The sequence below is a fragment of the Haliaeetus leucocephalus genome, unplaced genomic scaffold (genome assembly GCF_000737465.1).
Source record: "Haliaeetus leucocephalus isolate CR32 unplaced genomic scaffold, Haliaeetus_leucocephalus-4.0 Scaffold751, whole genome shotgun sequence".
Taxonomy (NCBI): domain Eukaryota; kingdom Metazoa; phylum Chordata; class Aves; order Accipitriformes; family Accipitridae; genus Haliaeetus; species Haliaeetus leucocephalus.
Genome location: NW_010973187.1, coordinates 19201620 through 19214985, shown reverse-complemented (window position 1 = coordinate 19214985; position 13366 = coordinate 19201620). Strand labels below are relative to the sequence as shown.

Genomic DNA, 13366 nt, shown 5'->3' with positions numbered 1-13366 from the left:
ACACTTTTCTCTCAAAAAGCAACGCTGCTGTTCCACGGAAAGCCAGCCAGTGTGACCTAGGAGGACAAGCTACTTTGTTCAAAATAAATACGCCTACAACTAAAACAAGAAGGTGGCTTCCAGAAGCATGATCAAGTAGGAAGGTAAGAAAGTAGAGCAGTTAGTAAGATGGTGAGACGCATCCAGCTTCCTATGGATGGGCTGAAATAACACACGACCAGACCCATTAGTATTTTTATCTTCATACCTGACCAGCCCGACTCTTACAGTACACACTTACACACACACACACACACACACTCCCAATGGAAACCCAGGACATGTGTGATCCTTAGCGGATGGATTGGAAGGACAGTTAGTACAAATTAGAGCTGGTTTGTACAACTGAAAGCATCCAAGGGCTTCTTTGGGAAGCTGGCAGCTTTAAGTTACCTCCCTGCAATCAGATTTTGTTACATATAAAAAATATAGATGCATATTTGAACATACAGGGACATTCAGCTCTTTGAAGTACTTTGTTCAGTACATTTTTAAATGCTGGCTCTGCCCTATGACCCTCGATTTCTCCCCTTATTCTCCCTCTGGGGGATCCCAAAACAGCATCAGAGGTTTGTGCTGATCACCTCACTCTTCTCTGGAGAGGACTGAGGTTATGGCTCTCACCAGAATGAGACTGCCAGTTCCTGTATTAGCACTTCTCTGATTTAAGACTCATGGAGACACAATAAACATGATAAATGTGCTCAGGGATGTTGAGTCTTAAACTGCCAAACTGGAAATTATGTGCAATTTCTCTAGCCTTGCCCTTTCACCAGAATTATCCCCTGACAATCTGCACCAGCAGTGAATTTTGGGGTCTGTTGAAGATTACTTGTCTACTTTAAAAAGAGGGACCCCCCACCCCCGAAACCCCAAAAGCCATGCACAAAACCCACAAGACCAGGAAGCCAAAGCTGGACCAAGCTGAGCAATCCTGTAGATAAAGGCTAGAGAGCAGGATCTCTCTGTAACCACCTAAAATGTCTCTAATAGGCAACTCTGCTTTGTCACTGGGTAGTTTCAGATGATTTCCTGGTCACTCAACCAATACTGGTATGGTGGAAGCAGCCAGTCAGTTTGATTTGATGAAAGCTGTGATACTCATTTTCTATGAAGTCTTCATGCCCTGTTCAGTTACCAGATTAATCGTCCCTGCTAGGTTTTAGGGATCCTGGTGAGAGGGCAGAAGAAAATTTCCCTTCAGCCACCCTAACCTTAAAGAAGCTATGCCAAAAACACTAGCAAGGGTGTAACTGGGAATAAACTTCCAGCCTCCATCAGGCCCTGGAACTGCAGAGCTCTTTGCTGCTCCACTGAAGAATACAGTTTGCCTCCAAGTATCACAAAAAGCATTTTACAAAGCAAAATTATGTTCTGCCTCCTAACCTCGACCCACAGCTGCCTGTAAGAGGTTAGGGAAGTCAGCCTTGTCAGCAGAAGGGTGACTGGCTCCTCCATGTATGCTGTAGTTTTCTGCAGTTCCAGTGACGAGCAACCTGTTCTGGCAGGTCAGAAAAGGAGCAAGCTACCAGCACACGGTGGAACTAAGGAGACACTCTGCCTGCACACCAAAAAGAGGGGCACAGCAGATGATTTTGCCCTAAGACTTGTCAGCTAAAAACCAGCACATCTGGCAGACTTACTCTCATTTAGAACCAAAACCACCACACAGTAGCTCTCTGTAACCATGGCAAGGAACAAAGCAGAAAAAGCAGTTAGAAGCTAAACATTCCAGACAATAAGGGAGAAAAGACAGAAAACAGTTATTTTCTCCTCCAGCTCACCTTTAAAAATACAGAACTGTATCATGAACTGTCCATGAGTAAACACAACTGTCAGGTTACAGTGCCATGCTGGGCATTATTTAAAAAACCAACTTTATTACAAATACTTCTGATCATTAGCATAAATTTAAAAAACCTCAAACACTTACGGAATCCTCTCTCCAATGTTTTGGCAAGTTGCTGAATGTCTGTATCTCTGCTACAAAACACCAAAGTTTTTGCTCACAGATGATTTCTGGCCTGTTTACCTTCACATGTGTTCTCCTGTTCGCACAGGCACAGCACAGAAGGAGTATGTTACAGACACAAATTCATTCATCCGAACTACAAGCTTCGCAGAACCGTTTCTACTGGTCACAGGCTTTACTACCAGTTTCCTCCCTCCCCTACAAAATCAGTTATATCAGTTCTGTCCTGACACTGCACCTAAAGGTCAGCCTTGCCAAAGCGATACTGTTCCTGCTTCTATGAAACATCAAACGTTCCACCTCCCCCAGCCTTACCCGAGCTGCCATTTATACACCACCGCTGCTTTTCTCTGCGGATTCCTAAAACGACAAACAGGCTGCACTGCTCAGGGTTCCCAGAACCTGGACATTCATTTATTCAGTGGAGGAAGACACTGCTGCTTATTTCCATGGCCTGTTCTGGAGGCTGCTCCTGCTGAGTGAGCGGGCGGTGAGGGGTGCCATGTTGCCAGCGGTGCTGGGGAGACTGGGGCTGCTCCTCACGGTTGTCACCTTGGAATTGTGGCCTGAAGAACCATGGCTAAGCCGGCCTGTGGAAAAAAAACCCCAAAGATCAGAAGCTGTGTGTGTGGTGGAGCACAAGGACACACAAGTTGCCCATCATTAGCTCTCCAGCTCTCCCTGTAAACATATAGGCCCATGAATAATTCAGTGCAGTGTTCTGGAAAGTCTAGCTGTGCAGGCCTAAGAATTTGAAGAACCTACTAATCACCAGTAAAACCTAAAGATATTTAAATATAGTGGCAGAATGGTATATGCCCACCCTCAGCAGGCCCAGAATTTTGCCATTGTGTAGCTATGTAAGATTTAAGTTCTCTGGCTTTGGCATAGCACAGGTTTTGGTGGATATTCTCAGTCAGTTTGGAAAAAAATTCTCCCTCTCCCAGCAATCTCATGGAGAGAATACAGCAAAGCAGAGGACTGCTGCAGGGCAGGCTCAAGAGCTACAGAAAGCAGCTGCAGCAGTTGTCCTGGACTCTTACTGGCAGTATCTGAAGGAATGTGCTCCTCTTCTAGGTAGTACTTTATTTTTTTTAGATCATCTGCAGAAAATCTCCATTTGTTCTCAGCAAGTGCAGGTGGCATTTTGGGAGAGGTCTTTTTTCGGGCAGATCCAGTGGGAGCTGCCAGCTGGCAGGACATGGGGAGCGAGCCGGTGACCAGACCTTCTGGGATCTTCTGGGCAAGGACCTTCAGGCCTGCAGACATAACAGATCACGTTATCAGTGACCACCAGCTAAGATGGGATCAGTGATTTTACCGGTCACAAATAAAACACTCAACAGAGCTGAATATCTCGCTCTTTTCAATTTCCAGCTCATGCAACCCTTGCTCTCTGCTCTCAATTTACCCACTCGAGATCTCAGGGAGTCCTGCCCATCCCCACTTACCTCCAGATAACATAAACAAGTTCTCAAAGCCCCTCTCACACATGGTTGTCGCAGCCTGGCTGGCTAACCTCTCATCATTGTCATATAAGATGATAATTTTTCCGTGTGCGTTTTTCTGATAGGTAAAAGAGCTAAGGATTAATTTGTAAGTTTAAGGTGATCGTTAATATCTTTTAGAAAGAAGGGGGACAAACAAATGGGACTGGGAACTGTGACACTCCCTTCTTGATTTGTGAGTATCAGACAGGAATGCCTTCCCTTCACCAGTGCTTTAAAACTGATTTCTCAGTAGCTGGGGCTTGCCAGGTGCTGGAAAGACACAGCCTAATCCCCACTGGAGTACAACCCCTGCAGCAAGCATCCACCACTGTTCTGAAGATTGGTTAGTAACAGGCAATAGCAAGAAGCACCTTAATTTATAGCCTCCCCTCTCCCCTGCAGCCCTCACAAGCTAACAACCCAGGAAATTATCAGCTTAATCCTAGCTAATAATCCTCTTTCTGTCCTCCAGAGAAAAGCCAATCCCCATCAAGGCGCTAAGAGGAAGCCAAAGGATTTGATCAATGCGTCCCTCAAGAAGCCCAGCGCTCCAGCAACAGCAGGGGACAGGTGCCCAAGCAGTACAGCTTTGCCTTCCAGCAGCCAAAATCCCAAGAAATGCCAAAGTCAGGCAGCTCGCTCCCATTGGAGTCAAGATGTGTAACAGCCTTGAGGAACTAGAGTCCAGCATCTGATGGTGGCAGCGGAGCCACACCAGGTAATCACAGACAGCATAAAGGACTTGCACTCCCACCCTCCTTGAAATCCCCAGATTTTGTTGGTTAAGCATTGTCCTGCTCACAGCAACTGCTATAGCTCCCATTGTCTTTGGAAGCACCCACAAACATCCCCTCAATTTCCCTTTTTTTTTTTTTTTTTATTCCAGCACTTTATATGTAAAGGATACATATTCCAGAATACTATTTGTATACGGGTTCATGGTTCTAGACAGTGTTGCAATAGGATAAGAGTAAGCTGCAGAGGAGGCAAAAAGAAAAAGAAAAAAATTATACAGCAGCTGAACACCAACCATCACACAACCTGGAATACAACTCATGCAGGCTTCTTAGAGTAAACAGACTTGAAAACCCACTGAATAAGGGATTAACATCAGCTCGGTCCCCTCATCCCTTTCCAGGGAAGATGGGTGTACTGGATGAGTGCCGAGAGCATTCTACACCCAAGTGATATCTACCTTGGGGGAAAAAATTAAGCCAGCCAGAATATGACACAACGAGCGGAATATGTGATACCAACTGACACTAGACTGCTGTGGGATTCTAGCCTCCTCACCTCCAACAATGTGACATTGGTCGTATGCATCTCGGTCTCGTACGTCCAAAAGCAGGAAGGGGCAGTCGGGATAAGGCAGGTCTTTAGCCTGAGCACCCACTTTCTTTGGAGTGTCCTTTTCTATATCCAGTTCACCAACACCACTTATCACACTACAAGAGGAAAGAGGAGGTTATGGTGCAAGCTCTCACTCCGAACACTTCCATACCTCTTCACCAGGTCAGAGTGCTTTTCCATCAACTGTTCCAACAGCCCATTTACATGCAGTACAGCCAGACACCACTTAAAAATGGAGATTCTATTTCAGGCTTTCCAGTACATCATAAGAGACTGATTTTATTTTTATCAGTATAAAAAAATAAACAAAGTACAGCCCTGCTATGTGAATATACCGTACTCTTCTGGATCAGTCAAGTCCAGGTGTTTTATGTTGTAAGTGACTTTGAGGTGAGGGAGAATAATTCTAAGAAGCTGCCAACACGAAGATCTCAGCAAGTCAGACACACTAAATAACTGTCAGTCATCTACTAGCAGTGCTATGCAGAGGTTTCCAATTTCATCACTAGATTGGATACAGGACATGAACAGAAACCTCCAGATACCCTTAGTGGTCACTAAATTGATGGCTTTGATACACAACCACCAAGCCTGTCAGGCTAATGTCTCAACTCTTCTGTTAACATTTGCACAGGTAGAGCAAGGGAAGGGCTGAAACAAAGCTTCCTCTTACAGTGTCTTCCTGGGATCTCTGACCTTGACTAGTGATGTATTGGGTTAGGAAACTAGACTTTTATTCTCAATTACGGGACAATCTGTTAAGATCATCAGAAAGGCACATTACTGAGTTTACCAGAGCAGTTTATAACATGGATTCTCGAACCCAGGGACCTGGATCAAATCCCACAAACATATTTCCTTGTCAGCTGTTTAGACAATCATCAGGTGGCAACAGTGTTGGATTACAGCCTCAAACCAAACTCATTCAGACAGGAAAACCTGCTAACCCTCTCTCTCGCTCATATCCCCGGACCTGCAAAATCAGGCTTTAATAAGAAATACAACATAAATCCACTTAGTAGCAATTTAAAATAACTAGCTGGATAAAAATAATTCTCTGCTAAGTCAGGAAGAAAATTGTGTATTATTATCAGGCACCTCTGCAATGTGGACCGATAGGATTCCCCAGCTCCTGTGTTGTTTATGAACAGGACCGGACTAGGTGTCCCATCCGGGCTTCCTTTCCCATTTGTCCCTGCTGTGCCTTCAGCATCTGCGTCTGGAGCAGCAGAATCACCATCTTGGGGAGAGAACAGGGTACAAAGAGTTAAAATGCTGCAGGAAATAAGCAGGTTTTAAGTGCAGTTTCTATTCTTAGAAGAAAGTGTGTCTCTTAAAGACAGCCTTATCTTCATCCTCTTATAAGGATAACTTACTGAGAGCCTCATATTAAAAAGTGCCATATGATTTTTAAGGGCTCAAGATCTCACTTTAAGAATTCAATAAAAATGTAATTCTTGATGCATGATATCTAATAAGTTACTACAATAAACTTGGCAGAACAAGGCCTTTTTTTATTTGCAAGCCTTTCTGTTTTAGAAGTGTTTCTGTTCCCAAAGTGGAATGGCTGCAGGCCACAGGTTAATTTTTTTTTCCTCCTGACTTGCTGAATAGTCAGCTATGTCTGTCAGGACACAGTTCACCATATGACAGTGTTCTACAGCTCTCTCTCTTTGTGCTTACAATAAATATTGTTACCTTCCAGCTTGTGGATCTCCTCATTTGTCACTTCTAAGGTTTCATCAGATAGAGAGGCAACCTGGATGACCTGCAGGAAACAAAAGCAAGCAATGATATCTTGATACGCATGCAGCGGTGTCAATGAAATACAGCAGGGATCAGCTTAAGGAAAAACAATCCTCAAGCCAAAACACATTTAACTCAATGCAACTTCTACTGCAAGTGTGTCCTTTTATTAAACAAAAGTTGTAGCAAAAAAAAAAAAAAAAAAGAACACTCAACCTTAGAATAAAGAAAAGCCAGATATGTGGTGCTGGCAATATCAAATACAAGAACGTTTTCTGATATTTATGAAGTTCAGTCACTGGCTGCAACTGAAACATTTCAGAGCATACACTACACTGGCTCAAATCACACATGGTTAATTGGTTTGTGAGAGCAGACCTGAGATATTCACATACTAAATCAGTTCATTACACCAGTGAGAGTTACAGGATTGGTCTTAACCATCCAGGCGAACTGAAGATATGAGTCTGCACAAACCCACTCCTTCAGTATCTGCAAGTTTAACCTTCCCTTTCCTTCTCTCCTTTGAAGACAGCTTGTCTTTTTCTAGTTTTTACTAGTTTTCTTGAACTAACATGTAAGCAACACACAGCTCTCTATTTACTGGTCAAATTTTCCATTTGTTAATATTTTGATTCATTACTTTTAAGTAAAAAAATATGCAGAAAGCCTTGTAGTCACAACCTTCCCACCTTCTGCAATTAAACCTGCTATTAAGGAGGGCTTCAGGCTGTGACTGCTTGACACAAAGCTCTATGAGATCAGATTTGAATGCTACTTTACATAGCCCTTTTCTTTTGTAAGAGGCTCAAAGATCCTCTTAAGTTAATGGACAAAAAATAGGGAACAAATTTCAAAGACAGAGTCACTACAAACTTCAATTTGCAACTAAATGCATTTGAGTACTCTGAAAAAATTGGCCTGAATCGTTTGCTTTTATTAAGGGAAATCTATGAGGGCAGGAAGAAGCCAATACAGAAGAATTACACACTAAGGCTACATAACTATGTAGGAAGCTTTAGACAAAGCAAAAATGCTGTTCATAAATGATAACAACTTTCAGAGGCCAGAGAGGGAACTATACATACCAACTGGGCAAAAGTAGTCACTTTCAGTCTTTTAAACAGCTCATCCTTTTTATATCTGTAATCTTCAAAAACAAAACAGAAGAGGACAATGTAAATTTTCAGTTAATTCCCAGCTTTTGCAAATGCCAGGTAATGGGCTTAGTCCCAGCTATTCTCATAGACTCTCTTCTCCAACAAGGCAGGATTTCTGGGCGCTAAGCTTGCGCTGAAGGATCAGAGCAGCAAGCCTGAAGACTTTGTGAAAAGTAATACCAGTTATAAAGAGAGATCTTGTCCAGATATGATTGAAGGGGAGAAAGCAGATTTAGTTGCTTTTAGACTCAAATGTGTATTACTTTGTGTTTTCTGTTCTTGCTGGGGGAAAGAAGCAGTTTCATGAATTTATCACCTTGCCTGCTGTTCTTCTGAAGCCCGCTACGGTCGCAAAGCCTCTTAAACCAAAAGGTTTAATTTACCTGAATTTTTAATTTGTGAAAGTTACAGCAGAATCAGAGCATAGGGGCACTGTATCTCGGATTGTGTCTTTTCAAATACTAAGCTAAACATGTATGTTTAATCCTACTGATTAAAATGCTCCAGGTTTTCTTACTTTATCTGACAATTAAATTCCGATTCCTACAATTTGCTGATACAGATATCTAAAGGAATGGATAACTGACAGAAGCTGTTTAACGCAGAAAACCAAACAGCAGATCAGTGTGGATACCAGCTTGAAGCACACATAATTGCTAAGGAGAAACTGGACTAATTGACTCTTAAGCCTGAAGACAAAGCTTAGGTAGCAAGAAAACTGAGCGTTCTGTTGGAACGACTGGCAAACAACCAGAGCAGAGATTAACAGTGCTAAGTAAGTGATGACAAGGATGGAAGTCTGATTGCATACAGATACTCGAGATGTGTAAACATGAGGAAGAGAGAAGCCTTCTAGTGTGAAACAAAAGGGTGTATGTAGTAGGAGAGAGAAGCTGAGACGAGTATCAGTAGGAACATCTTGATATGAAATAGCCTCCCACGGGAAGTAATGAAAGCCTCGTCCTTTGGGAAATTTACAGCTAGAAAGAAGATAGCAGAGGAGGGAAGAAAAAGGGGGAAAAAACCCCCCAACAATCCAAAACAGTCAATCCTGCACTGGCAGGGAAAGGCAAAGAAGATGAACAAAATTCCTCCCATGTCAGGCACTGCAGCCATAACAGAGTTCTGCATGCAGGTCTTGAAGCCATGCTCTAATGAATCTAAGCTCCCTCGAAAAATAAAATTGCTCCTCCTTTCTTTTCCTCCTCCTCCCTTACTAGGCTCCACCTCTGAAGCAGCAGATTTTTATTTAAAAAAAGAAAAATCCTTTGCATTTTCCTAACAATTTTAGTAACTACTGGAAGATATTCCAAACTGGTCTCTCTCCAGCTCTTCAGCTAAGAGGGCTAACAATGGAGTACAGGACCTTTAGCAAATCCAGCCAGTTAAGCAATTCTAAATCCTCTGAAACCATCTGCTGAATGCTCCATTAGCTTAAGCAAGGGAAGATGGGGGAGAAGGGGAAAAGGCTCCAATCCATACTCCTATAACCATCACACAAAAAATTACCGCAAAATTAGCTTATGGAAACTCTCAAGCTGAAATGTGTTTAGAGAAGGAGCCACGTGAACACTGGAGGCCGAGATCTCTTCCCAATACAAGCAGTGATCACGCGCTTCCTGACAGATGTTCTACTCGGACAAGATTCTCTGCGTACACAGCCCGCGGGCACATTACGGTTGCAGTACAGACACAAAAAGAGAAATTGTGAGTTTTCATCTCTGGGGTTTTTTTTATTCCTATCCCTTCCCTCTTAAATATGCTTCCTGGAGAGGTAGGCTAATTAATTTTCAGCATTCAGAGCAAGCAGAGTTCCCAAATTCAACGGCCTACCCTATATAATTGTTATTAGGCTGCAAAGCAAGTGCCTACTTGCTACTCAGCAACTTGTCTTAGAAAAAAGAAGCCCATCCAAAATATCCCAGTGCACTGCAGTGTGCACTATGCATTTCAAACCACGGGTCTGAAGTACAAGACCTGTGCATAAACTAGATTTCAGAACGTCAATTAACTTGAAAATTACCCTTGCGGTTCTTGCAAAACCACCTGGTTTCAAGCCTCAAGTTCAGGTTGCTAAAGCCTCCCTTTAACTCAAAAATAACAGCAACAATTATCTTTTATACAGCCCATTTCATCTGCCTGACGAAACCCGCGTGTAGCCCACGTCCAAATGATTAAAACTCCCCAGCCATGGACAAAAAGAGCCCTCAGTCATGTGAAGAGCAAGAAATAAACTTAATTTAGAAGGACTAATAAAAGCAGCAAAGCTTGTGAAGCGCTGTATATAAACACTGACAAAGCAGAACCGTTGTCACAGTGCTCATGCAATACGGCTGCTGGATGGTTTCTGCCCACCTCGAGCAATGATTATTTATCCCAGAACAAGCCTTTTTGACCTAGATCTTGCCTTTATCACCCAAAATTATTTCTACCAACAAGAAACACCAAAAGCCTCCCAGCAGTTATCTGAAAGTTCAGAAGTGCTGCTTCCGAATACAAAAGCAACACAACATACCCGGTTCTGTCCTGGAAGGTCCATTCGAATTTTCTGACATTTTTTGCTTCAGTGACCTGGTCTGAAGCTGTAATTATTGTGTATTCAAGGAGGTGCTCCTCAGGGCTTCAGAAATGAATGAAGCAACACCAGAGAAAAGGAAGAGGCTTGGTGTCTCTCCTCAAGACAATCCGCCAAAGGGCAAATCATCGCGGTTCCAGCTCTCTTATGTTCTGATTCCACAGCGGGCTCAGGGTATTAAGTCCCGCTCTCTCACATTACACAAGAGACAGAGAGTTGACTGTACTGGGTATTTAAAGTTGTGTCCAAACGGTGTCATCTATCCATGAGAAATCAAGGGGTAGAAGTTTCTAAACTGCCTGGGAACACAAGGTGTCTATTCAGCACTGATATAATGAGAAAGTTTCTACTGGACTCCAGAACCATGATTAAACAAAAGAACTCCTACATGAAACAAAATCAGATTCACAGCAGAGATTGAAAACCAACTAGACCCATACAAGATTTTCAGCACAGATAAAAAGCGATGGCAATCCAGTGTTAAGCACTGAAATCTTACTCAGTCAACACAGGATTTTGGAAAGCAAGGTCACTTCTCTTTTGATATAACCCAAAGACCCATGGTTTTAAAAAAACACACCAACAAAAAAAACAGCAACAAAGGACCATTTTGCACAAAGCCGAGCACAAATATATTCATGTGACAGTTTAGCGACCTCCTTATAATATGAACACTGCCACTGTAGAGAAACACAGTAAGTGGGTCTAAGAACTAAAACTGAACATTCATAAGTCTAATTAATCCTCATTAATGGGGATGGTTTTTCTTTTACAACAATAAGTGCAGCTTTTGGGTTTAATAGCTTTCCTGGCTCTCTATGTGAAAATAATCTGGACAGTAGCTGAAAATAAAGTAGTAAAACGTTAGCTTTATTAGTAAAAATTTTAAAAAAGCCTATTTTCAGTGGGAAAACAGACTGATGTAAAAACCAGTTAGGCTTTCATTAGCCTGAACAACCCGACGTCTTCAAAATATCAGTGTTTAATTCTGGTGAAATCAATGAGTTGCACAGGAATGAGCTTCTCTTTTTCCTGTCTTGGAGTATTCTGATAGAAATCTAAGTACGCTAAAATCATACAAAGGTAAGAGATCTCAAGTTCAATCATTTTGTTACCTAAAAGTGAAATAAAGTCTTAGAAGTGCAGTCTGAGTCTTCCCAGATGAGTCTAGTCTAGTTTTCTTAGTCCAGAGACTTCTTCCTGTCCATTCAATAACAAAAATTGCACAAAGAAGGATCTGGAAAGACTCCTAGGCCTGCCTGCCTCGTTTTTTTAAGTTAAATCTGTGAAGCACTGTAAGAGACAGAGAAATAAGGCGCAGGACAAAGCAGAAGGCGCCCAGCAAAGAATCAAGGTAGAGCCATCTTTGTATCCTACTCCTGCCTGTTTCTACAGTTCATTCCTGTAAATGGCTGTGGGAAGCATTGGAGTGGAGATTTCCAAGCAAATGGAGGGCCTGGGAGTCAACCCCTGCTCCTCCATGCTCTTTCAGTTTTGAAATAACCCACCGCAAGCTACACTCTGCTCCTCTCCAGATACTTACTTCTTTTGATCTCTTCCAACTTCTCAGTGTATTTTGTTAAACTGTTTCCTGTAACAAAAAAAAAATCAATCAATTTGTTACTAATGTTTTATTAGTGATTTTCTTCAGTGCTATTAAGCCTTACATTTTTTTTCTGAAGGCAAAGATCAGACTATCATCACAAATGTTTGCTGTAGATCCTCTTTTGCCATGACAATACAAGGCAGCCATAAATCAAAAGTACCACGATTTTCCTCCTCATGCTTTTCTCTCGCAAGGAAGGCTGAGCTAAATAGCCAAGTCAGTTGAAGGACTAGCTGGACCCCGGCTGCCAACCACCTCTGGGAACAGGCAGTGCTCTCTAGCCTCTGTACTGGAGAGGGGAAGTCACTGTGACTGTTCACAACCAGCAGGAGCGCAAATCTTTTACGTATACCCACAGCTGCATGGCATCTGGGGTAAAGGAGCTCTGGACAGAAGCAGTTAAGACATACAGCATGTTTTTGTATACTCCTACATCCATGTTTGGTGTTTTTACCCTACAATGATTTCACTTACCAGTATCGAGGCGGGTTTTTATATGTTGGTATCTGGGATTCTGAGGGATGCGCCTGGTTAAGTACTGTTTTAAAAGGGAAAAGATAAGAGGAAGTCAATATACAGCCATGTATTTTTTTTAAAGGCAAAAAAACATTAATGGAAAAGGCAATTTGAAGAGCTCTGAGAGAGAGCAAAAAGAGGAGTGAGACCACAGGCATCCTCTCGGACATCTCTGCTCTCCAGCAGAAGGTCACACCTCTGAATGTCCAACTCGATATTAAATCCCCAAGATTTAAACCGCCGCTTTAAAGCCTCAAAAGGCGAACTCCTCTCCCTTTCCCTCTCCACCCGCCCACTCACCCGGCTCTGGAGACCCCAGGAAACCTCCCCCCCGCCCCGAGTTACCCCTCTGGAAGCTGCACCGGCCCACTGAGGCCACCGAGAGTCCCCCGACCCTCAAGACACCCCACCGAATCGGTCCCCACATCCCGCAGCTCCCAGGGAAGCCCCGACCGCTAGGGACCCTGCGTCCCATGGGCCACTCAGGGCTGATCCGCCTCAGGAGAGGAGGAGGAGGCTGCCGCCGCTCCCCGGCCCGGCCCCCCAAGCCCCCCCGCCTCCCCGCCCGCCGGTGGGAGGCTGACGGCGAAGGGAAGAGCCCCTCACGCCACCTCCGGGTCCCCGACGCTCCTCCGGCTCGACATCTTCCCTCAGCAGACCCGCCGCCGTCTCCGCCTTCCCTCGCTCCCGCCTGCCCACCCGCCCTCCGGTTCTGGCGTCCCACCCCGCAATTACCCCTTCTCCGATTGGTCGCCCGTCGCTCCGGCGGCCAATCAGACGCCGCCTAGGGGCTCGAGCGGCTGACAGCGCCCGCTCGTCGCCCGGCAACGGGGGACGCCGCCGTTACACGCCCCGTGACGCGCGGGAAGCTTTGTCGGGGGAGGGCGGGGCGTCCGGGGGGCGCATGCGCGG

At 44.0% G+C, this 13366-nt stretch overlaps 1 protein-coding gene across 1 annotated transcript; it reads right to left on the bottom strand.

Annotated features, from left to right (window-relative positions):
- Positions 1-2452: 2452 nt before the first annotated feature.
- Positions 2453-13128, bottom strand: CEP41 (centrosomal protein 41kDa). Its single transcript, XM_010581053.1, has 11 exons — positions 13066-13128; positions 12413-12476; positions 11876-11923; positions 7686-7747; positions 6550-6619; positions 5950-6091; positions 4795-4946; positions 4409-4476; positions 3463-3577; positions 3055-3270; positions 2453-2601 (listed from the first exon to the last, which is right to left on the bottom strand). Exons 1-11 carry the CDS (start codon positions 13096-13098, stop codon positions 2453-2455), a joined length of 1119 nt encoding a protein of 372 aa, XP_010579355.1. The 5' UTR covers positions 13099-13128.
- Between the last annotated feature and the right edge of the window lie 238 nt (positions 13129-13366).

What these genes read in the sequence shown, in the direction of transcription:
- CEP41 (XM_010581053.1), bottom strand. Translation starts at nt 13,098, where the DNA reads ATGTCGAGCCGGAGGAGCGTCGGGGACCCGGAG. An exon ending in AAAAACCCGCCTCGATACTG is followed by an intron (nt 11,924 to 12,412) that starts GTAAGTGAAATC and finishes TTTTTGTTACAG; the next exon opens with GAAACAGTTTAACAAAATAC. An exon ending in TATCGGTCCACATTGCAGAG is followed by an intron (nt 4,947 to 5,949) that starts GTGCCTGATAAT and finishes TTCCTCTTGTAG; the next exon opens with TGTGATAAGTGGTGTTGGTG.